Source organism: Vulpes vulpes, chromosome 15, assembly GCF_048418805.1.
Source record: "Vulpes vulpes isolate BD-2025 chromosome 15, VulVul3, whole genome shotgun sequence".
Taxonomy (NCBI): Eukaryota; Metazoa; Chordata; class Mammalia; order Carnivora; family Canidae; genus Vulpes; species Vulpes vulpes.
The window spans coordinates 69,440,839-69,465,202 of record NC_132794.1 but is presented as its reverse complement, the minus strand read 5'-3'; the positions used below and the strand labels follow the sequence as shown (position 1 = coordinate 69,465,202).

Below are 24,364 nucleotides of genomic sequence, written 5' to 3'. Positions count from 1 at the left end.
GGTATTGAGGGACATCTTGGTCTAGGAATTAGGCAACTCCCTGTGCTTCAACTTCCATGAGGCCAAACTGGGGTTTTCTCTAGTGGGGTTGTGAACTGGGAGAGGGAATGGGAGTCTAGTCCCTCCCCTCCTGCCTCCCCCATTAATTGTCTCTCCAGGCTCTTTTTCGGAGAGGACCCCAAAGAAGGGTCTTGCTAACAACACCTCGTCTGAGAGGCCAGAGACCTGAGCAATGCAGTGAATTCTGTAAAAAGCAGAGGAGAGGTCTCTCGGTTTTCAGATCCAGATGTGAATGCCGGGGTCCATGCCCTCTGGCTGTGGGACCTTGGGCCTGCAGTGCAGCCCTCTGGGGCGCAGTTCACTGGCTCCTTGTGCTCAGTCCGTTTCGGAGGGAACCGATTCAGGAGGGAGGCCATGGGTCGTAGCAATTCCCCGGGAAGAGCCAAGCAGCTCAGCCGGCGGCGCGGCACAAAGGCAAATCCACGGGTAGGTCAAAGGCCGCCGGGGTCAGCTCCCACCCCGCGCCTCCGGCTGGAGGGCGCGCGGCCGCGTGGGCGACTCCCCGGGGCGCACCTGGAGGCCCGCCCCCCCCCACCCGGCGGGGGCGGGGCGGGCTCGCGGGGCCCCCGGCGGGCGGGGAGGGCGGCGGCGGGGCGGAGCGCCGAGCGGCGAGGGGGGGAGGTAGGCGGGGCGCGCGGCCCGGGCGGGAGTCGGCCCGGGGGGCAGGGCGCCGCGAGCTCGGCCGCGCGGCTGGCGGGGCGCCGGGGGCGCCGGGGCTTCGGCGGGGCGGGGCGGGAGGCGGAGCAGGAAGGCGCCGGCCGCGCGGCAGCCTCGCCCGGCGCGGAGAGGGGCTCCTCCCCGGCTTCCCTGGGGGTGCCCCCCCGGACCCCCGCCCCTGCAGAGGACGCGTGTCAGCGCGTTCCCGCCGCTGTCGTCTCATCCCATGTCATAGCCCCTCCCCCAGCCTGGGACACCCCCCCACGGGGCCCATTATCCCCAGCCCCCCCCCCCCCCGCGCTGACCCCAGGTCCCGGCCGGGCCCCCCTCCTCCACCGGCCGGTCTCCCCCGCCGAAGCCAGCCGCCAGCACGCCCTAACCCCTGTCATCCCTCCGCCTCGCTCCACCTCGGGCCTGGGAACCCCGGCGCCCTCGGGCCCTCGTCCCTGGGCTCGGCCGGCCCTAGCCCCCGGCCGTCTCCCCCGGCGACGCGCCGCCCCCCGGGATGCAGCCCGCAGGCTGGGCGGCCGTCCGGGAGGCGGCGGCCCGCGACGTGCTGGCCGCCGACCTCCGGTGCAGCCTTTTCGCCTCGGCGCTGCAGAGCTACAAGCGCGACTCGGCGCTGCGGCCCTTCCCGGCGGCCTACGCCCGCCACGACTGCAAGGACTTTGAGGCCCTGGTGAGTGCGCTTCCCTCCCACCCGACCCCGCGCTGCCCTCGGCGGCCGGGCCACGTGGCCTGGGGACCCGGGTTAGTAAACACGCCAGCCCCCCAGACCTAGCATTCCCAGCCTGGCCTTGGGGAGGGTTTCTGCGAACTCGGAACACTCACTCATACCCTAACAGCGACACCCCCAAGGCTCTTGGTGGCTGCTTCCTCGTGTTAATGACAAGTGACTCCCAAGAGTGAATTCAGTAGTTGCACAGGCCTCCACAGAATGTCCTAGCATGGCCGGCAGTAGGGGGCTGATCTGAATCCGATGCTTCTGGGAAGCATGGGTAGTTGGGAAGCTAGCCACCCATCCTTTGCAAGTAATCAGACACCAAGAATCCCCAAAGCCTCCCAGACCTTCATCTTCAAAGAGGTAGTATATGGGCAGCACTTTTATAAATTGTAACATAACAGTACTCATGTCAGCTGTTATGCTCTCCAGATTCACAAGGCAAACTTAATTTCTTACAGAGTTCACTTCTGGGTCAGGGTCAGCATTCCAGATAATCAGTTGTCTTTGCAATTCAAATATTTGGAATTGCCTAGAAAAAATATAATTTACCAAAGCTGATTCTGTAAGAAATAGAAAATCAAAATAGACCATAATTATTAAAGGTGTTGAATTAGTAGTCAAAGATTTTTCCCTTCAAAACACCAGGCCTGCCTGGTTTCCTTGGCGGATTCTACCAAACAATGAAGGAATGAGTGTTTCCCGTTTTATTTTGTGTAAAATTGTTCCAGAATATTGAAAAAGAAGCTAATATAACCTTCATCTAAATCTGATAAGGATAACGCAAAATTATAGGCCAGTGTCACTCATGAGTATAAATGTAGAAATTCTCCATAAAATATTAGGATCTTGAATCTAGCAATGTATAAAAGGAATAATTCCTTATTAAGAGGGTGGATTTATTCCAGGAATCAAAATTAGTTAAACATTAAAAAGAAAAAATCAATGTTATGAACCGTGTTAACAGGTTAAGGGAGATATTTAGAATCAACAGATGTTTAGAATTTTCTCTGATGAAATGGTCAGGGTTGGATTCCCTCTTTGCTACCACTAGCAAAGGAGGTCTAGGGACAAAGCCCAGCCTCGTGGCCCTTACCCTGTCCATTGCAGCCCAGGCCAGGGATGTGCTGAGGGCACCTTGCCCACAGTACACAGGCATTTCAGGGTACAGGGAGCAGGAGGTTGGAGAAAGATAAGCAAACTGACATCCCCTATGGTTTGTTCTGAAAATTCAAATAAATAGTCAGTTTTGTGAGTTTATGATATCAGAGCCTTGGGGATGAAACTTCCTTCAGTTTTGTCAGGAGATACGGAGCGTCAGCTGTGGGCCAGGTGCTAAGGATATAGAATTAGAGACCCAAGAAGAGATCAACAGTGTGCTCAGCTGTACTATATATATAGGGTAAGCCTATATATATAACATGGAAGCCCGGAGCTGGAATCCCATTCCTTGGCAGTAGACTGGGATCAAGGAGCACTAAGTAAGGGCCATGGCTGATGCCATGCTGAGGCCCTAGAGACATGGAGGAGTTTTGAGGAGCAGAGAGGAAGAAAGGGGTATTCCAGGAGAAGTAACAGGATGGGCAGAAAGCCAGAAACTTATGGAGAAGGACGACTTTGTACTTTAGTGTCAATGTCATGGGGAGCAGGAAGAGATGAGGTTGACCAGAGCATACAGAGCTGGGCATGTCTTGCCAAGATGTGTTGATTTTACCCTTGGACAGAGGAGGCCATTGGTGAGATCCAGGATGCATTTTTTTTTTTTTTTTAAGATTTTATTTACTTATTTGAGAGAGAACATGTGCCATGTGCAAGTGGAGCGTGGTCAGAGGGAGAGGGAGAAGCAGGTTCCCTGCTCAGTGGGGCTCCATCCCCGGACCCTGAGATCATGACCTGAGCCAAAGCCAGACGCTTAACCGACTGAGCCCCCCAGGTGCCCAAGGATGCATTCCTGAAAGACCCCTGGGGTGGCAGGGTGAGAGAGGGATCTGTTCAGGAGAGGTGGACAGAGGGGAGAGATTAGGGTCAGAGGAACAAAACTCACCAGAGACGGTGCCCCACCATGCACCATATTAATATTTCCCAAGAAACATCCGCATGGACAAGAATGCTCATTGTGCGCTTTTCCTGCTAGAAGGTCTTGGCAGACAGAATCAAGTTTGACAAATACGGGATAAAAGCAAAGGGAGCTTTGGCATTGTTTTTTATTTGTTCATGCTTTTTAAAAATTTATTTTTACTTATGCAAACAATGGTTGGATATATTTTTGTTATAAAAAAATACAACTGATAGCGATAAAGTAAAAAGTGTCCCTGACAGAGCTGCTCACCCTATTCCACATCCCCCCACCCAGGTATCAGTGCTCTCAGTTTAAGGCACTTTCTTCCTTCCTCCCATACCTATAATCCTTTAGGAGAGCACTGGCAACTCAGAGAACCTGAAATAGCCACTCCTTTATAGGGACCGACTATCTAGGCCTGGGGCTTATTGTGCCAGTTCTAGCCTGGACACCCTTTCTCTCAGGGGCCACTGGAGAAACATGGACAGGTTCCCACCATCCTGTTCCACCGTCATATTCCCTAGCTGTTGGGCCTGGGCTAGTTTCCCTCACAGTGGTGCCCAATAGGGAATATGGAGTATAACATAGAATATAAAGGAGTGGCTAGAAACTAGCCCAGGCCGTGCAGCTTCTTGGCTCTCTGTAAGCATGGTTTTAGTGAGCAGTTTCCTAGGAGAAGGCCACTCCCCCAGGCAGGGCCTGGCGCGATGACTGCTGGGGGTTATGCACATATTCTTAAATAAATATACTTTAGGTTCCTTTTGCCACATGTTACATGAATTATAGAAAAGATGCAGAGGACTTGGTATCTAGACCTTGGTATCTGACTTAAAGTTTAGCTTTTTATTATTATTATTATTAAGTAAACTCTACCCCCAATGGGGGGCTTGCACTCATGACCCTGAGATCAAGAGCCCTGTGCTGTACTTGACTGAGCTGGCCAGGCACCCCTCAAAGGTTAGCTTTTAGACAAAATGGAATCAGGCCTGGACTTGGCCTTCTGGATTATTTTGTGGTTACCTAAAGAAGGAAGGTATGTAGCTCTGAAAAAGTCCCTCATTTTGGGGCACCTGGATGGCTCCGTGATTGAGCGTCTGCCTTTAGCTCAGGTTGTGATCCTGGGGTCCTGGGATCAAGCCCCACATCAGGCTCCCCGCGGGGAGTCTGCTTCTCCCTCTGCCTATATCTCTGCCTCTCTCTATGTGTCCCTCACGAATAAATAAAATCTTTTTTAAAAAGTCCCTCATTGTTAGCTAAGAGCACTTGAAAATAATGTGAAACTATTATTTTCAACCCCTTTTAATTAATTTTCTCCCCACTGTGAGGTGTCATTACACACTTATAACACATGTGTTGCAGTTTCCAAAATTCAGATCTTTGGCTGAATTATTTTATTGACTGTTTTCCTGATAACATCCCCTTGCTGAACCAAGCTCTTGGCTTTAGGTGTGGCTCTGGCCTTAGTTTGTCCCAGGCCGCAAAGTCCCAAATCATCTCTCAGGTGCCTGTTTGGAGGACATTTTTATTCTGAGTCAGCACTTTAATTTTGCCCTGGGAGTTCTTTTCATTCCCGGGGCCTGGCCTGAGAGGTCCTTGTCAGATGTTTTGAGGAATCAAATGAGGTATGTGCTGATTGCCTCTGCCTCTGAGGACAGGTCTGTAACCTTATTCCTTAGGAAAAGGGTTGGCTAAACTCTTATCAGGTCACAGAATCTCTAAGATACTTGGGATGTCCTATAGCCCCAACCATTGACCCCTGAACTTCAGGTTGAGCTATCCTGGGCACAGTTTATATTCCAGAGTCGCTTTACATAGGATCTTGTCATTGGTGTCACAGCTGTTTTGTTTTTCCCCTAGAAAACATCCTGCTGTGGTTCACCATGAGCCTGAAGATCCTTTTGGGGGGTAGGAAGTCAGGGGGAATGGCTCCTTGGTATTAATTCTACCCCCTTGCCACCCAAAGTGTGGTTGAGGCCCAGCAGCAGCAGCAGCAGCACTTGGGAGCTAGTTAGAAGTGCAGACCTACCCTGGAAAACCCACTCAATACCTGCATTTTAACAAGATCCTTTGGCATTTGTGTGCAGTGTGAAGTCTGAGAGGCCCCGTATCCGGCTTCCCCCATTCCCATCTACTATTTTGGGGATGAACTATGCTGATTGACTCTTCTGGTTCTGGTCTGTGGCTTGTGCTCTCGAGCCAAGGTGACTCCCCAATGTCTGGGTTAATACATAAATAAGCTTCTCTCTGTCCTAACCCCAGGGAATGCTTGTCCTCTCCATGCTATCTCCATCTTTGTCCAGACAAACTCTCCTTAATCCTTTAAGACCTAACTGTAACCTCATCTTATTCTCTGCCTCCACCCTCTGCAGTTAGAGGAGTCTTTCCTCTGGGATCTTTCACAATTTAAAAAAATTTACTCTTATAAACATTGCTATGATAAATTACCTCCTACATTAATCGTGGTTTATATCTCTAGTTATTCTCTTGAGATAAATTCCAAAGGGTGAAATTGCTGGGTCAAAGGGTAACAAACTTTTTGAAGTGAGGCTTTTGATGCTAATTTTCAGATTAGAAATTGAATATTGACATTTGTTGGGGGAAGTCATTTTTTTTTAAGATTTTATTTATTTTTTCATGAAAGACACACACACACACACACACACACACACACACAGAGGCAGAGACACAGGCAGAGGGAGAAGCTGGCTCCATGCAGGAAGCCCGATGTGGGACTCGAATCCAGGTCTCCAGGATCACACCCTGGGCCTAAGGCGGCGCTAAACCGCTGAGCCACCCGGGCTGCCTGGGGGAGGTCATTCTTTATAAGACCGTCCACCTTGGCTCACATTAGAACCCCCTGGAAAGCTTTGAAAAATACTGATGTCTGGGCCCTCCCTCTAGGGATTCTGATTTAATCTCTGAGGTGGAGCTTGGGCATTGGGATGTTGTGTTTATGTGCAGAGACTATGTAGTTTTAAGATTTTCCTGTTGATCATTTTCATGAGCACTCATGTGCTGGGTAGTGAGGAAATGATTACAGTTATTCAGTCCAGCCCGTTAAGTGTCCATTTAGGTACATATGTGATATCTCAAGGTAAAATTCTCAGTCTTTTGGGTTACCTTTTTAGTTCCCTTCTCTCAGGAATAGTCTCTGAAGAATAGAGGGGAAAAGTATACAGATAAAAGATTTGGATCAGGCGTAGATGTGTGGCGTGACTGTGGGTGGGTATGTGGCTAGAAAGATGGCTCAGCCTGTGGGATGATGATCCGGAGACCCCAGGGATGACATCATTCTTCTAGTACAGACTACTTCCTTCCTTCCCAACATCCCAGAAATGCAGGCTTTCCCCTATTGAATTGGTGAGCAGGAGAGAGGGGGCATTTGATGAATAATAATACAGTACCTAATGCTTATATGATACTAATAGCGCTTGCTACCTGCCTGGCACTTTCTGAACTGTTTCTACATGGAACTCGTTTAATCTTCTTAACACCTCAGTGGTATCTTATCATCTCTGTCACCATCAGCTAATCAGTCTGTGCTGGTGGGTAGACCACCCTCCAGCTCCCAGATAATGGTGGCATGTAGCCAGAGAACCATTCCTTTACAGGGACCCCAGGCTTTTTGTGAAGAGTTCTCCTATAAAGTAAACTTTGCCCCCTAGTCTGTTTTAGTGAATCTGGATTTTTCAGACCTTAGGTTTGTGCAAAGCAAGGTATTCCTGTGTATAACTGGGGTGGCCACCTTTCCCCAGCTTCGTTTCCACCTGTCCCGCCCACGCCACTGTTCCAGGTGTTACTTTATCTGTTTGGCCCTGGAGGCTGGTGACCTTGGTTGTACCTTTTGGTTCATACCCTTCTAGCACCTCCACCCACATCTAGTATCAAGACCTCTGGCTTTTTTTCAGGTGTTCTTTCTTTCCTGCTGCCTGCCCTTTTAGGACAACATTGATTAATATCTAAACCTGAGTATCCCCACCTTTTCCTGATAATAAGAATCCCCTGTGGCAGTGGCTGTAAACACCGGTTCCTGGGCTTCCTCATCAGGAGATCATGATCTGGGTGTTTGCAGAGTGTCCACTGGGCTGTCCTGTCACTTCCTGATTCAAAGCAATGACGTGAGTTGTCTCCTTCCAGGGTCATTGGTCTTCTCTTTGCTCTGTTCCTCCCTTTCTGGTTCCTTGCCCTTGTACTCTCAGTCACCCGAACTACCTTTCCTGAGAGATTTCCTTTCTCAAACCCCTGGTACTGCCCACTGGTCAGGCCCTGTCTAGGCTCCTGGACCCCTTCTCCAGCTAAAAAGTTCTTTATTTCTCAGAGCAGAGGTTGCAAAAGTGGAGTCTGTTGGGGTGACAGGCTTTATTTGTTCCATTAGACTAGAAATTGGGAAGAAAAAAAAAAAGCAGCATCTTACACATTTCTTTTTAAAAGAAAAACATCTGAGGTTCCATAGCCTGGCTAGAAGTTACCCATGGGCAGAAACCAGCTGGAGCTGGGGGTTGGTGGTTGGGCCCTTTGTTCCTCAGCACTCCTTCCTGGACGCCTCCCATGCTCGTTTTCATCACCTGTCTGGCTCTGAGGGCATTTGAGCTTGGGACCACCTTTTGCCTGTCTGCCATGTTCTCTCCCACTGGGAATGCCATCTGCTCTACCTCTCAGAACCCTCTCCACCACTGTGTCCTACCCACTCCATACACCTTTCCCTCTGCCTTCTCCCAGAACCCCCAGAAATACCTGCCTCTTTCCTGAACTCTTGCTCTCCTCAGTCAAGTTTTTGGCAAATGTCTTCCACTGTAACTTGTCTACATGGAGGCTCCATACTGTAGGGTACATCTTTCTCTGTACCTTTGACAGGGCTTAGTCAGCTATTAGCTATGATGGTTGTATTATTTGGCAGAGGGGGTGGGGCATAGTCTCCAGAAACATACCTGATAAGCTTCCCAAGCAGTCGCTTAAAGTTCCACCAGAATTGCTCCTTTGGGCTAAAATATTTAGTCCATAATATATTTCTCCATTGAAGGGTGCCTGCACTCAGTCAGTGCAGCATGCAACTCTTGATCTAGGGGTTATGGATTCCAGCCCCACGTTGGGTGTAGAGATTACTTAAAATCTTTACAATAAATAAATACATTTCTCCATTGATTTGGTAGGAGAGGATAATGGAGAATGGACTTGAAATCAGGCTGCCTAGCTTCGTGTCTCTGCCCTGCCACTCAATAGCTGCATAACCCTGGGGGCAAGGTGCTTAGCTTCTCCAAATCTGTCCCCTCCTCCTTTAGCAAAGGCCAGTGCGAGGATAAAATGAGATGCACGCACAGCAGTTAGCCCAGCTCCTGGTACATGATCAGGCCTCAATAAATAGTAGCTGTTCTGAACTTGTGCCAGGTTCTAGGCCAGTTGGTGAGTCTCTGGATACATGAGGTGTGGTTGGTTCTCAGGAAGCATTTGTCCCAATCACATTTGAGGTAGCCCCAGGGAGTCAAGTACCAATGTGGGATTCCACATAGAGCACGGGAGAGCAGAGACATCAAGGGTGGTCAGGGACAGGGGAGGTGACTTTAGGCTAGCCCTGAAGACCCTGTGAAATGTTATGCTGAGCAGCTGCAGAAGCATAAAGGAAAGACACAGGGCGGGACGCCTGGATGGCTCTGTGGTTGGGCATCTGCCTTTGGCTCAGGGCGTGATCCCGGGGTCCTGGGATCAAGTCCCACATCGGGTGCCTTGTGTGAGCCTGCCTCTCCCTCTGCCTATGTCTCTGCCTCTCTGTTTGTCTCTCATGAATAAATAAATAAAATCTTTATAAAAAAAAAAAAAAAAGGAAAGACACAGGGCAGTTGAGGAATAGCATGAGGGCAGTAGATGAGAAGTTTGTGGTAAGAGGCACTGTCAGGCAGAGAGGCTGAGGCAGACCAGATATCCATGGGTTGTGTTAAAGGAAGCATTGTTAGATTTAGCAAACTAAGTATAGGCCACCAAATTAAATTTGGATTTTTAGATAAGCAACAGATAATTTTGAAAGTGCAAGTATGCCCCAAATATTTTATTTTTAAAAAAGATTTTATTTATTGATTTGACAGAGACCACAAGCAGGGGGAGGGGCAGGCAGAGGGAGAGGGAGAAGCAGACTCCCCACTGAGCAGGGAGCCCAACAAGGGACTCAATCCCAGGACCCTGGGATCATGATCCTAGCCGAAGTAGATGAAGTAGATGCTTAACCGGCTGAGCCACTCAGGCACCCCTGCCCCAAATATTGTATAGGTTATACTTATACTAAAAAAAATGGATTTTGTTGTTTATCTGAAATTCAAATTTAATTGGGCAAACTGTATTTTATCTGGCAACCCTACTTGTATGCCTGGTTCCCAAAAGGCCCTGCCAAAATGCAGGCAGGTTTTGGTCAAGAGGAAGAATCCTATTAACTTTTTGGAGCAGATTTCTTTTTTAGAGTAGCTTGAAAAGCGAAATGGACATAAGGGTAGCCCTTGAAAGGTTAAAGAGTAGGGACAAAGTGATCAGCAGGGACACATAGTGGCCCTGTTTGGGCAGGCAGCAGTGGGAGGGCCTGAGCTCTGGAAGGGGAGCTCAGTGGGGGCCTATGTCCAGCCTGGAGCTAGGAGGGATTTCTCCCATTTTCCCAGACTGAACCCCTAGAGGCAGCCTAGCTTAGCAGACTGGCCTTTTGCGGTCTCCCTCTGCCCAGGTCTGGACTATTGGCAAGGGCTGTGGCTCATAGGTGGGATTTGAGAATAAGAGTGATGGGGACAGTAATCGTGGGAGAGAAGACTTAGCTCTGGCTCTGGGATAACAAGCGTAGACCAGGAGTAGAAAAGAAAGACAGAAGCTATAGGCTGCTGGGGGCGTTCTCTGGACTGTGTAGGCAGCAGGCAGGATGGCCACCAGAGGGTACCCTCCATGGCTCTCTATAGCCTACAGAACAAAGCTGAAGGTCCCCAAGGTATGTCAAGGGTTTTCACAGACTGGCGACCCCTCCCTCACACTGTAAGCTCCAGCCACCTGGAACCTCCTACGGTTAATGATGACAGTTGTGGCAATCCCACTAACAGTAGAGTACTCAGATCCTCCTATTGTCCTAAACACCATGTTTGTTTAACCTGATTAACCTTCACAGGGATCTCATGAAGTGGCTACTATTCTCCAAATTATGTATTTGAGGAAACAGACACAGGATTCAAGGTCAGACAACTCACTCAGGTCACACAACTAGTGGGGACGTAAGAGCCCTGGTTAAGACCCAGGCTGCCTAGGAAAAGAGCCTGCATACTTCACCATGTTGCCTTTTTCTTCCCTGACTACAGGCTGCATCTTCCTGCTTCTGCACCTTTGCATATTAAGCCCAGGTCACACAGCACCTCCTCTGTGAGGCTTTCCTGACCATCCCCTATTCCCCCAGGCCCTGCCACGCAAAAGTCCCTTCTGGTCCTCTTAGTAGTTAGTATCCACTTCTGTTAATGGCAATGAGTAGGTTTCAGTTATAATTCTTTACCTTCCTGCCTTCCCCACTGTGTAGTCCCATACTCGTGGAGCATTTACACATCCACACATCCATGGCATGTATGTGTGTATCTTTAAAGATTTATTTTAGAGAATGTGTGCATGAGAACAGGGGAAAAGGGAGAGAATCCCCGAGCAGACTGCTCACTGAGTGTGGAGCTGGATCTTAGGACCCTGAGATCATGACCTGAGCCAAAATCAAGAGTTGATTGCTTAACCAACTGAGCTACCCAGGCACCCCATCCATGGTTTTTTAACTGGATCTTCATTGATGCTCCACAAGGCATGTAGAGAGCTCTATTAGAAGTTCAACGCTAGTGATTGAATCTTTGAAAATAGAGATAGGAATAAAGTAGTCTTGAGATATTTCTGAATTTCAGCTACCAAGTTAGGAAATAAAACCCCCAAGGTTAGCAACAACCAACTTTCTAGAAAAAATGGAAAAGAAAAGAAATGTACACATAAATGTGAAAGAAATGTGACCTTCTTTTATCTTCTCAGCAATTTGACATGGAAGCAGCTGGGATTCTGTGTTAGAGGAGACTGAGGTGCAGCCAAGTCCAGTGTTTTCCCTAAGGAGCACGCATTCAAACTCGGATCTCTCTGTTCTTTCCTCTACATCCAGGAAAGAGAATTAGGAAAACACCGGACAGTCCTTGGCCTTTAGGAGTCTTGGCCATACTGAGAAGGGAGTACTGGAACTGAGAGTTGTAGGTGTTGTAGGAGAGGGGTGCCTGGGTTAGGAGAGGTGCGGGAAGGCGCATCCCAGGGGACTGAATGAGGAAAGCTTGGAGGTGGTACAACCCAAGCCATGTTCACATCGCACCAGTCTGCAGTGTCTTAAATGCCGTACTGGACAGATTGGGCTTCTAGTGAGGTATAATTTCTGGGCAAAAGCTGTAGATACCTTGTAGCTATCTGTAAATTGGGGTCCTCTGTCCCTTATCAGAATTCTCAGCACCAAATGTGTTTCAAAATTCAGATTCTGTCCTATTTTACAAAGGTAATGATGTGCTATACCCATACAACTAATCCGTTGATGCCATTCACATGAGGCGGCAGCTGAGCCCGAAGGCTCTCGGACACATCACAGCTCACAACAGGGCAGCTTCAGGTGTCTGTTCCTGCACAAGTCCCTGCAAGGGCCCACACAGAGGTCCAGGAGCTTGTCTTTGCCCCCTGAGAGTGGTGGCTGAGGAGTAAGGAGATGAATGCGTGGGTGCCGGACCTGGTCTGGCCTCAATGAAGCCCCATGTGCCACAGAGGCTGGGCTCCCTTGTGAGAACACCATAGACATAGCTGCTGGGGTCCTCACAAAAAGTCACCACACTTAGGGAAACCCCAAGCCGTGAACTCCCCACTCATAGTTTCTTCCCACCCAGGTACAGTTTACCATTGTGGGTCATTTTGACCATAAGCAAATGTTGCCTGGTTATGTATATAGTTGCCATACTACTTTTTTTTTTTTTTTTTAAAGATTTCATTTATTTATTCATGGGAGACACAGAGAGAGAGAGAGAGAGAGGCAGAGACACAGGCAGAGCGAGAAGCAGGCTCCATGCAGGGAGCCCGACGTGGGAATTGATTCCAGGACTCCAGAATCAGGCCCTGGGCCAAAAGCAGGTGCTCAACCCCTGAGCCACCCAGGGATCCCCGCCACACTACTTTCATCTGGTCTCCAGGAGACAGGTTAACAGGGTGTTAACTCATGTTGAGGGGAAAAGACTTCCTTAACTCTACCCAAGCTTGTGTATATCACCTGTTTGGTAACACCTCCAGTGAAGTGGTTTCCCATCATCAGACATTAATATTACTGCAGCAAAAGGTATCACATCAGTAGTAACAGGAAGTGGGATGAGTAAAGATTAAACTAACCTCACATCAGTTCAGGCTTTGTACCAAATGAATTATGAAACAGTGTTTTAGCATTCAGAGCTTTTGGAGTTTGGAAAGGGGATTGCAGACCTGTACACCTGTCTCTCTCTCTCTTTTTTTTTTTTTTTTTTAAGATTTTATTATTTTATTTACTCATGAGAGACACAGAGCGAGCCAGAGGCAGAGGGAGAAGCAGGCTCCACGCAGGGAGCCCAACATGGGACTCGATCCCGGGTCTCCAGGATCAGGCCATGGCCTGCCTGCAGGCGGCGCTAAACCGCTGAGCCACCGGGGCTGCCCTGTACCTTTCTCTCTTAAGAAATTACTTGAAACACAAAAGACATGCGGTTTGCCGGCCTCACCATGAGAGGGCGCCGGGTTATCATCTTGTTTAGGATCCTGACTAATGGAGGTTTTTCCTCACTTCAGCTTGCAGATGCCAGCAAGTTACCCAACCTGAACGAACTTCTCCAGTCCTCTGGAGACAAAGACATACGGGCCAGGGACCTGGTGAGCTGGATTTTATCCTCAAAGGTCCTGACAGTCCACAGTGCAGGGAAGTCAGAGGTGAGACTTGACAGCAGACTCCTAGGGCTGACGGGCTCTGGGACCTCCTTGTTCACCAGAATGGCCTGGGAAGCTTGCTGAAAATGCAGGTTCCTGGACCTTGCCCTGAGAGATGCTGATTCTCTGTCTGGAGTTGGCTCAGGAACTTGCATGTGGCAATGCTAGGCTGTGTTCTCCTTGTTACCATAAACCTAGAGCAGGCCACCGGGTGCATTTCCATGTCTCCGTCTCCTCATCTATAAAATGGGGGTAGTAACAGTATACTTCCACCAGGGAACTGGCTGTGAGAATTGAATGAATTTTCCCATCTAGAAGAATGCCTTAGAGCATGTACTAAGGGCTCGGGAAATGTTGGGTATTACAAGCACCCCAGGTAAATTCAACAAGGGTGGGCCCTTGACCACACCTCAAGAAACACTGGCCTCATCCAGTTGTCGGGAAACAGAGAGGCAGAACCTGGTTCATGGAAAACTTCAGGCTCTGACATCAAATCCCACTTTCATCCAGTATTAAGTCTCCTTTTCCCTACTTGTGAATTGAGAATATTAATAGTTACAAGAGAGGGGAGCTATGGTAGAAAGTATGTAACCCCCAGTACAGTTTCTGGTGCAGACCAGGCATTCCATAATCTGGTTTCCCTTGCCTGGGCAGGATCTCCTGGGCATTGGCTGGGATGACAAGGACCAGAGCATAGATGGCAGATCCCAGATCTGGTGCTCTTTCCTCTGAACAGCAGTGTTTATCTGTATTCTTTACTTTATCAGTTTTATTTTTAAATATTTTAATTATTTATTTGACACAAGTAGACAGAGCAGCAGGCAGAGGGAAAGGGAGAAGCAGGCTTCCCACCGAGCAGGGAGCCCAACGCAGGCCTCAGTACCAGGACCTTGGGATCATGACCTGAAATGAAAGCAGATGCTTAACTGACTGAGCCACCCAGGCACCCCATACTTTATCAATTTAAATTTAAGAGCATTTCATTTTACAAGATCCTGCTAAACACAAAAATCCTCCTCAACTGGCATAGAATTTGGTATCTCAGATTCTGGTGTCTAGGGATGTCCACCTGTGTTGGTAAAGGGTCAGTAACACAGAGAACCCTGCAGTGGGAGTCAGAAGATCCATATACAAGTCCAGGCTGGGTTGCTAACTCCTAGGTTATCTCTGGGTTTCACTTTTGTCATCTGCTAAATTGAGATTTATTCATTCCTCATATGGGTATCAAGTATCTACTAGATGTTGGGTACTATAGGTAAAGTAGTTGTAGATAAGGCAGTGGCTTTTTGACTTTTAATTATAAATAAGTTAAATTTCATTAAAATATGGAGTGTTGGCACCATATGGAGTGAGAATTATCAGCTTTTTATTGTGCCCAAGTAAGGATATTATTGGGCTTCCATGTATCATCACTTTATAAAAGGATGTTTTAATACAAAAAAGGAGGATGGCCTCAAAAAAATGACAAAAGGTCAAGGCAAGCTTACAGCAATATAAACATATCTGTTACATGGTCCTTATTTTTCTCATTTAATCACAACCCAGAGAAAACTTCATCACAGACTGGCTTTGGTCTATGACTTAGTATTTAGAAATCAATGAAATGATGTGTTCTCTGCCCTGAAAAGGATTACTGCCTTTCAGGAAGAGCTTACTCTTCTGTATCAATTAGGTTTTGTTGCATAACAAACCATCCCCAAAACCTAGAGGCTTAAAACAACATTGATTGTCTCCCATGATTCGATGGGTTAGTTGGGTTGTTCTTCTGGATGGGGCTGGATGATCTAGGGTAACCTCACATGTCTGGGTCTTTAGCTGGGACGGCTGCTGTGGATGGGGCCCTCCTCCTCTATCCTACTGAGGGCTAGCAAGGCTCGCACCCATGGCAAGGAAGGGTTCCCAGCAACAGATGGTAAAGGGCAAGCCCTTTCAAGTTTCTGTTTGGTATATAATTGCCAGGGCCAAAGCAAGTCACATGGCCAAGCCCAGATTCAAGGGGTGGAGAAGTAGATGCCACTTCTTGATAGGAGTCCTGGAATTCTGCCTACAGAGTCACAAGGATTGGGGGTGGGGGATAAGGTTTTGCCCATTTTTGCAATTGATCACACCCCTTTACCTCCTGAGATTATTGTAAAGATGGAATGCAGGAAATGGATGTGACAGTGTTATGAAAATTAGAGATGGTCTTTAGTTAGGAGGAGGAGAGTAGTCCATACTTCGCAGCCTGGTATAGGGAGAAACAGTATTTGAGGAAAGCAGTCTTGAGCTATAAGCTTTCCCCATAGGCGGTAAGCCCAAAGCTTTAGGAGGCCATTTTGGCAGCACATCTTAACTACCTTCACAAATAAAACTGACTTCCTACATGTTTTCAAGTTCGAAAAGATCCAAAAGCTGACTGGTGCCCCTCACACGCCTGTCCCAGTGCCGGACTTCCTGTTTGAAATTGAATACTCCAACCCAGCGAACGCCAAATTTTATGAGACCAAAGGAGAACGGGACCTAATCTACGCCTTCCACGGGAGCCGCCTCGAAAACTTCCATTCCATCATCCACAATGGGCTGCATTGCCACCTGAACAAGGTGGGGCCTAAGCCTGCTGACAAGGGGGTCAGAACCCTGGGGAATTTGCTGGTGGGAGCTGGGGGGAGAGGTTCGTAAAGGCCTTGCCACTCAGGTGTGATCTGTAGACCAATAGCAGCACCAGCATCTGGGAACCCGAGAAAAGGCAGATTCTTGAGCCCACCCTAGACCTTCCGAATTAGGACCTGCATTGTAACAAGATCTCCGGGTGATTCCCATACTGATTACAGTTTGAGAAGTACTGATTTAAAGATGGTTCCCAACCTTAGCCTCCCATTTGGAATCACTTGGGGAGCTTTTAGAGATCCCAATGCTTGACTGCATCCCCAGACCAGTTAATGAGGATCTCTGGATGTGGGGCCCAGTTAACAGTATGCTTTAATAGCCAGGTGATTTCAGTGTGTAGCCAGTCCTCGCGACTCAGCATGGTCTCTGGCCCAGCAGCATCCATGTCACCTGAGAACATGTTGGACATGTGGAATGTCAGGCACACCCCAGACCACCTGGTCAGAGATCATTTTAACAGGCTCACCAGGTGACTTGTATGCACGTTGAAGTTTGAGAAGCTCTTGTCTAGGAGGAGACAGTCCCACAGAGCCGGTCCTAGGAAAAACTGAGGAATGCTCCAAAGAGAGGTTCTTTCTTCCTTTTTTAAAAGTCAAAACAGTGTCAAGCACCCATCTCTGCTGGCTGTGTTTTGCTCCTTAGTGAGGTATAGGAGGAAAGGTTCAGCTAGCCATAAAGACCACCTTAACAGCTCTGTGTCCTGGGCAAGTTTACTTAACCTCTCTGAGACTTAGTGTCCCCATCTGTAAAATAGGATGTCATCACCCACCTTCTGGTGTGCTGAAAGGATTCAAACAATTCATATATGCAAAGGCCTCTTCCTATACTGGACTCCAAGAAAGTAATGGTTGTTTTCATAGGTGGATGGAGAGGGAATCTGGGGTAGTGGAAGGGCTGTGGCCTTCCCCCAGTCATGCCAGCATCTGCCTCATCAGAGGGGCTGGTTCTGTGAACCATGGGCTCAGTTGTGGCTGATGCAGCCCTGGGGCTAGAGAAACTTTTCCAACACTGCTGTAGCTGATTAGTGCAGTTGGGTTTTACGTAGGATGATGGGCTTGTTTATACTGGCTCTCAGCTTATTATTATGGCCAGGCTACTGGAATCCAGGAGGCCTCTGCTTCGCAGCAGAGCTGGCCTGGAGAAGCTGCCTTCAGATTACAATCTCGTACAGCAGACCTTCACTTCATTGTTCAGGGTGTTGCCACTTAGAGGCACATTGTCAGAGTCCTTTGGTAAAGTGGATGCTCTGTTAGCCACTTCTCTCTGGGTTTTTAGTGAGGGGCTTGCTTGAGGGAGCTTACTTGCCAGTTGAAGCTGTGAGATTGTTTTCATGGTACAGATAGCCCACCTTTCCCACTCTTATGCACCTCTGCTCATAGCAATCTGGCTTGAGATTCTTGAGTCTAGGGGTTCTGTATATATGTGGCAGCCAGAGCTTACAATGGGTATGGAATCAGATCAGATGACATTCACTGTCCTTGGAGAAGGTCTGTGTCAGCTTTTGAGACATGGGGACATTGCCTAACTTGGCAAGGGGCTTCCCAAAGGTAAAACAAAGGCTTGTTTCATCGTCCCTCAACTTCACTGAAACAACTTAGAATTTGGGAAGCCTGGTGCCACTGAATAGGACATCTCTCTCATTTTGCAAGGTTAAATGTTCACTGAGCAGTTTGAGTTCACTCAACAGATATTGAAGCAACACAACTACATGCTTCACTGCCTGAGAAATGAAGAAATGTATGGTGACCAATCACTGACAGACTTGGAAAAAAGAGTGATGATTGATTACAAATAGTAATTTGCGTCTGTTTTTTATTTTTTATTTTTTTTTATTTTATGATAGTCACAGAGAGAGAGAGAGAGAGAGAGAGGCAGAGACATAGGCAGAGGGAGAAGCAGGCTCCATGCACTGGGAGCCTGATGTGGGATTCGATCCTGGGTCTCCAGGATCGCGCCCTGGGCCAAAGGCAGGCGCCAAACCGCTGCGCCACCCAGGGATCCCTGCCTCTGTTATTTGTGTAGTGGTATGTAAATTGAAGAGCAAGCAGCAGAGTTCAAACTTTATACCATTACCCAAAGTTAATATACTATAACTGAAATTTAAACTATGTGAACTGGTGTTATGTAGCTAAACCCTGGTAAATAAAATTTTGCATATAACCCCCCCCCCCAAAAAAAAAAAAAAAACAACCTAAACCAGATACCGATACTGCAGCCCTAACATAGCCATTGAATTTCAACTTGAATTTCAAATTCCATCCACTGGTAGCAGCTACCTGAAATGTGGAGAAGGATTCTGAGTCAATATGAATGAGTGCTACAATTGATATTTTTATGTTGGCCATCATGGTTGATTATTTGACCCTTTGCCATGGTCTACCATGGGCAGAAGATGTGTTTGCTATGCCTGCTGTAGCCTCAGCTTGCAGGTATGTCACCTGGGCTCATTCTCTCTCACCTGGCATGCTTCCTCATGGAGGACCTGAAGTTAGCACCTGTCACTAGGGACCTGCCTCCTAGATTTTGGATATTTTCTTGGTTGGCAGCCATACAAAGAGTAAAACTTACTCTGCTCCTAATAGAGGCCTAACTTATTACAGTTTCTGGGCTACGATTCATTTCTTTTCTGCATAATGACTTAGATTACTTCCACCCTCAGGTGTGATCCCCCTCCCTGTGCATAAGTGTGTGAATTTGCTTCTGCAGGGCCGTCAGCATAACCATGCTAAATGCATTCATTTAACAGGAATTATTGACATAATACCACATAAGGGCCTACTCCTCTCATGTGCCAGGTGTCCTGCTTAAGGCTTTAGGTACATATCTCATTGAATCCTCATCTATGATGTTGTGAAGGAGATACTATCATCATCATTTTGAAGATGTAGAAACTGAGACCCAGAGAGTTGATATAACTTGCCAGTTTGTAGTTAGGTAGTAGGAGGTGTAGTCTGAATTCAAACTCAGGTCTGTTGGGACTCTCATACCTATGTTTTTCTCACTTAACCTTGACCACTAATTTGTTAGGCGAGGCAGTCACATCCACAATCTAAAGCTAAACTGTTATCAGATAGAAGTGTGTTTAATTATAACTCTGTGATGATGTCATAGAATGACTTGATATCATATGCCTTTTACCAGGGGAAAGGAAGGCTTGAGAATTTTGTGTTTATAGTTCTGTTGAAGAAAGACCTACGTCATCTTGCTGTGCCAACGTTACATTCACCCAGCCTTGTTTCTTTTCTGTCAACCCTTGGCATTCCAGACATCCTTGTTTGGGGAAGGGACCTACCTCACCAGTGACTTGAGCCTGGCCCTCATTTATAGCCCTCATGGCCTTGGATGGCAGCGTAGCCTCCTTGGCCCCATCCTCAGCTGCGTGGCTGTGTGTGAAGTCATTGATCATCCAGATGTCAAGTGCCAAATGAAGAAGAAGGGTGAGTGAGCACTTGGCCTGGACCTGGGCTGCAGGCCTCTTAAGCGTATGGGCTCTTGCCATTGACCCATCTGTTGGGTGGAGCACTCATTGCCTACTAAGGTATGGACCAGGTCCAAAGCAATGTGGGACAGGAGCTTGTCTTCAAGGAGTGAGCAGTCTCCTTAGGGACAAATGATGGAAAAGATACATTTACTACAAAGTGGTGGGCAGAGAGTGCCAAGTGACAGGGCTGATGGGGTCCACAGGGGCAGCTCAGAGGAGGGTGCAATCAATCATTGTTGGTCTGAGCGCTTAAGGAAAGCTCTAGTGAGGAAGTGTTTCAATAGTTAAAAGCGAGTGTGTGAAGCTAGAGTGTGGGCTCCTTGAAGGCTGAAGCTGGGTTTCAGTCACTTTTGGTCTCCTGGTATTTGCATAGAGCCTGGAACGTACTTGGCATTCAGTAGGTATTTGCTAAACTGAAGCTAAAAACCAGGATCCAGACCCTGTCCCTCTAGGCTACTCTGGTGAGTGGCCGAGCCCCCAGAGGATGTGAAGGGTAACTGAAACCACAGGGAGTAAATACCCGACTCTCCCGCCCCCCACTTTCTGGGGAGCAGAGGACTAGCTAGCCCCTTCCATCCACTCCTCTGATACATTCCTTAGAGTCTCTGGCTTGTGCACCTTACTGTTCTGCCCTCCAAGGCAGAAGAGTCACGGAACTGTTATTCTTAGTCTCCAGAACTAACTTGTTGCTTCCACTGAGAAAAGGAGAATTGAGAAAACTGTCTGTTCCTGGTCTCTAATGTAAAACAACTGGAATCCTGAGGACCAGGCCCAGGTCTGACGCCACCCTTCTAAACCAGGCAGCATGAATATTTGCGTTTATAATTCTTAGGAAGTTTGCAAACTGTGACATTAAACATCAGAACAAAACCTTGCAGTGTCTGCTGTCACCCAGCTTTGGCTTTGTTTGTTGTTTTGTAAAGCTTCATCATGTTTAAAAAAAAAAAAGTTTTGGGTTTCTTGTTTTGTTTTTTAGATAAGTCTTGGTACAAAGGGCGGAACGTAAGAGTTCTAAGAAGTTCAAAAATCCGGTTGGTTAACTTAAAATGCCTGCTAAGAGGCTTGTTTTAGGTCAAATCCTGTGCCTAAGCCCAGATAATTTTTTTGTTATGACCTTCAGTCCGCTTCTTCCCTCTGCTTTTCCAACTCAGTTTCTTCCCCTTTGTATCTTTTTTATTTTCTTATTCTTTTTTTCCCCCCTCCTCTGGTTTGTCAGATTCTCCTGTTTTTTAGAGTCATATACACAGGGCATTCCCTAGCTGCTGGGGCTTCTCTATCCTCACTACCAGGAGGTTCGGCCCGTTTCTATTCATAATTTACTTCTTTTATTATTGAATTTCCACTCCCCCTCAGTGAAGCTGTCCTTAATTCTCCTTATTCAGATTCCAAGGAGATAGATCGCAGGAGAGCGAGAATCAAACACAGTGAAGGGGGAGATGTCCCTCCAAAGTATTTTGTGGTCACCAATAACCAGCTTCTGCGAGTGAGGTACCTGCTGGTGTACTCACAGAAGCAACCCAGCAGGTAAGAAGGACAATCCCTGCGAGAGGCCCAGGATAACACCCAAATGCTGCATCAGAGTATTGGGTTCTTAGTTATCAGCTTTCCTTGCCCCCAACCTTATACTTGAGCTACCCACGGTGAGGGGTGAGGAAGATGGGGCTGATGGGATGTGGTCCTGGCCCTAAGAGGACTGTATGTTCTAGTGAATAAGATAGAGACTTGTAAACACAAATGACATGCGGGACTGAACGAAGCCAAATTGGCTGCCCCAGACCATGAGGCCCCTCTGCCACCTGGGCTCCTGATTGGGGTAAAGCTGAGAGGCAGGGTGGTCCCTGGACACTAACTAGGAAGGTGTGCTGCCCTGCGTGGTCACTTCCTGCAGTGGCTGTTGATCTACCACCTGCTCCTCTCTGCACCTGAGATGCTTCATCTTGAGCTCTAAAATGAGGACATTGAACTCAACAGGAGATGAGACCTTTCAGCTCCTAAGAACCATGGTAGATTCCTCATCCCATCTCAGCAGGGTGGTAGTGGGGGTATATGCGGGATTCTCCAGGGTCAAGGGTCACTTTGAGATCCTGTCACATTGTTGGGGTCCATGACAGAGCTCTTGATGGGGACGAGCAGCAGGTGAACAGGTAGGATAGGAAAGAGGGTCACTTTTAATACTGCCCACTCCTGCTTGTGGTTTCCATGCTTCAAGATTTCATAAACCAGTAATACCCCCCCATCCCCCAAATTGGGGAAATTTGTATGAGGTTCCTAAGTGAGGAACATTATCCTTTGGTTTAAAACCATCTGGCTTTTTCTACTTGAAAATTCCATTCCTTTCCCACTTCTCCCTGGAGTGTCTCTTCAGTGCACACTTGGACAGTTTAGATCATCTCCCAGTGGGCCAAAGAGGATTTCCCCAGCTCGGACTCACATCTACATGTCTAAAAGTGAAAAGACTTTTGCTAAATAATCGGCCACCTGCTGCCATCTGGGCAGACACCCTGAGCAGGGTCATTCTTCTAGATACCAAAGTCTCGCCTGAGAAAAGACGGGTCGTAAAAAGTACAGGAGGAGCCATGAAAGAGAAGTTGAGGATGAGCTCATTGCATAGCTGCCTTTGTACATTTAGAAAATGTTCTGGTGAAAGCTGTGTCGGCGCCAGGGCAAATAGCCCCAGATTTTTTGAGCAAAGGAGCACGCATGAAGCTTCATTTCATGGCTCACTCAGAGGATGAAATTCATCATTTCATCTTATTTGAGCCAGAAGTTGTTACATACACTTTAAAAAAAAATGTTTTTCACTTCTTGCCAACATCACTTTTTTCTCCCTCCGGCAGGGCTTCAAGCCAGCTGTCCTGGTTTTCCAGCCATTGGTTTACGGTCATGCTATCGCTGTATCTGCTGCTGCTGCTTATTGTGAGTGCCATCAATTCCTCAGCTTTCCAACACTTTTGGAACCGTGCAAAGAGATAATCTCTCTGGGCTTGGTGTGGGGGCCACCTCAACCATGTGCCTTATGATAAGCTGTCCTGTACCTCCGGTGCCTCACATCTAACCAGGTGGAGCCTGGGGGCCAGTTGGGGACTGCAGGACAATTTTCATATGCCATAAATGTATTGATTGCCTTTGATGATGCTCCCAGCCACACTCTGGTCAGCAGGGACTACGAGCCCCTCACTCTGAGGTTTTGGGGGAATCCTCCTGTCTGCTCCTTCCTAAGCAGTCCCAGGGAATTGGCTTTTCTGCCAGGGCCAAAGGAAAAAGTCCTGCTGCATTTAAAAACAAAGTGTCTGGGCTGTCCGTGGTATGTTTACAATCACTCCTGGCAGACATTGGCCCTTTCTCTAATGCCTTCTGGAAGGCGGAATATGTGTAGTGGGGACTGTAAATCACTAGGCGGTTGCCTTGTTTTGACTTGAGACACCCAAGAGGAACAGTCATGTTTCTCATAAAAATCGGTGGGATCGTTTCTGAATTCCATCAGCCTTTGTATGTGAGTGCAAAACATTTTCACAGTTTTCTCAGATCCACAAACAGCCTTCTGCTGTAGCTGTCAGCTCCTTGCCCTAACATGGATGAGAAAGGAAGGAGCCAGAGACCTGGTAAAAAAGACAATCTTAACAATGAGCAACTCAAGTCATCTTTTTCTAAAAATCACCAACTGCTGATTATAGCTGAAATGGAAACACATGTTTGTTTTTCTGTTGTTTTTTTGTTGTTTTGTTTTTAAATTAGCCACTTGACAAATTCATCTTTGGGAGCTGAGTAAAAGGGGAGATTTCTAAACCTAGAGCACTCTTTGGCCAGTGCCTGTAGTCTCTTTCCTGGCTGTGTTTTAGAGAAAGGGATTTGAGCCACAGGCCTGCCTCCTGTTCTCGTTCTCACGAAGCTGCCTTGATTGTGGCCTCCCAGCCACAAATGCCACGCCACAGGCCTTCTGTGGGCTGCCGGCCTTCAGGACAGAGGCCTACCTCAGTCTGCCACAATTGTGCACGGACTTAGCCTCCCTTGGAGGGCTCACAGGTCTTGGGGACTCAACCTGGGCTTTAAAAGTACAAAGAGCACCTCTGGCTGCCCAGGGAGCTGCAGTTCTTGCTGATTCTCTCTGCCCTTCCTTCCTGCCCTGTTTCAGCCATCATGGAGCCCTGTCTGATTTGGGGGGTAGATTTCTGTAAAGAAGGTAGAAAGTCAGTTTTCTATAATCTGTGAAGTTGTGAAAAAGCCACTATCATGGTTTTTTACATCAAATATTGCAACATTTCAAAAATAATAAAGGTATTTTCCTAATTAGTAGGTTGTTTCTGACTGCTTTCAGCCTTAGTGAGAGTCTGCCAAGTATGCCCTGTTACTAAAAATCTTATCCTCGCTTCCCTTCCTTGTTCGAGGTAGTGGTTTGCTGAACAGCATGTGTCACCTGGACATCTAGTAGGTATTAGATTTCTCATCATTGATTGAACACATATGAACACCTACCAGGTGCCAAGCATTAGAAATAGGAGCTCCCGGGACCAAGGTCAAAAGGCCCCTGCCCTCCTAGAGTTGAGGTCTGGCAAGGTGGGGATATAGACAGGCATTCTCAGGAATGAGGTTGGATTATATGGTATTATTATTTTTTTAAAAAAGATTTTATTTATTTATTCATGATAGACATAGAGAGAGAGAGAGAGAGAGAGAAAGAGAAAGAGAGAGGTAGAGACACAGGCAGAGGGAGAAGCAGGCTCCATGCTGGGAGCCCGACGTGGGACTCGATCCTGGGACTCCAGGATCGCACCCTGGGCCAAAGGCAGGT

At 47.7% G+C, this 24,364-nt stretch overlaps 1 protein-coding gene across 1 annotated transcript in view; it reads left to right on the top strand.

Annotated features, from left to right (window-relative positions):
* Window positions 1-1,077: 1,077 nt before the first annotated feature.
* Window positions 1,078-24,364, top strand: part of CILP (cartilage intermediate layer protein) — a 75,687-nt gene continuing 52,400 nt past the window's right edge. The window contains exons 1-6 of the mRNA XM_072738823.1: window positions 1,078-1,396; window positions 13,314-13,451; window positions 15,822-16,028; window positions 19,360-19,531; window positions 20,958-21,099; window positions 22,413-22,491. Coding sequence (XP_072594924.1) covers window positions 1,223-1,396; window positions 13,314-13,451; window positions 15,822-16,028; window positions 19,360-19,531; window positions 20,958-21,099; window positions 22,413-22,491 — 912 coding nt within the window. The 5' untranslated portion in view covers window positions 1,078-1,222. The remainder of the gene's footprint in view (window positions 1,397-13,313; window positions 13,452-15,821; window positions 16,029-19,359; window positions 19,532-20,957; window positions 21,100-22,412; window positions 22,492-24,364) is intronic.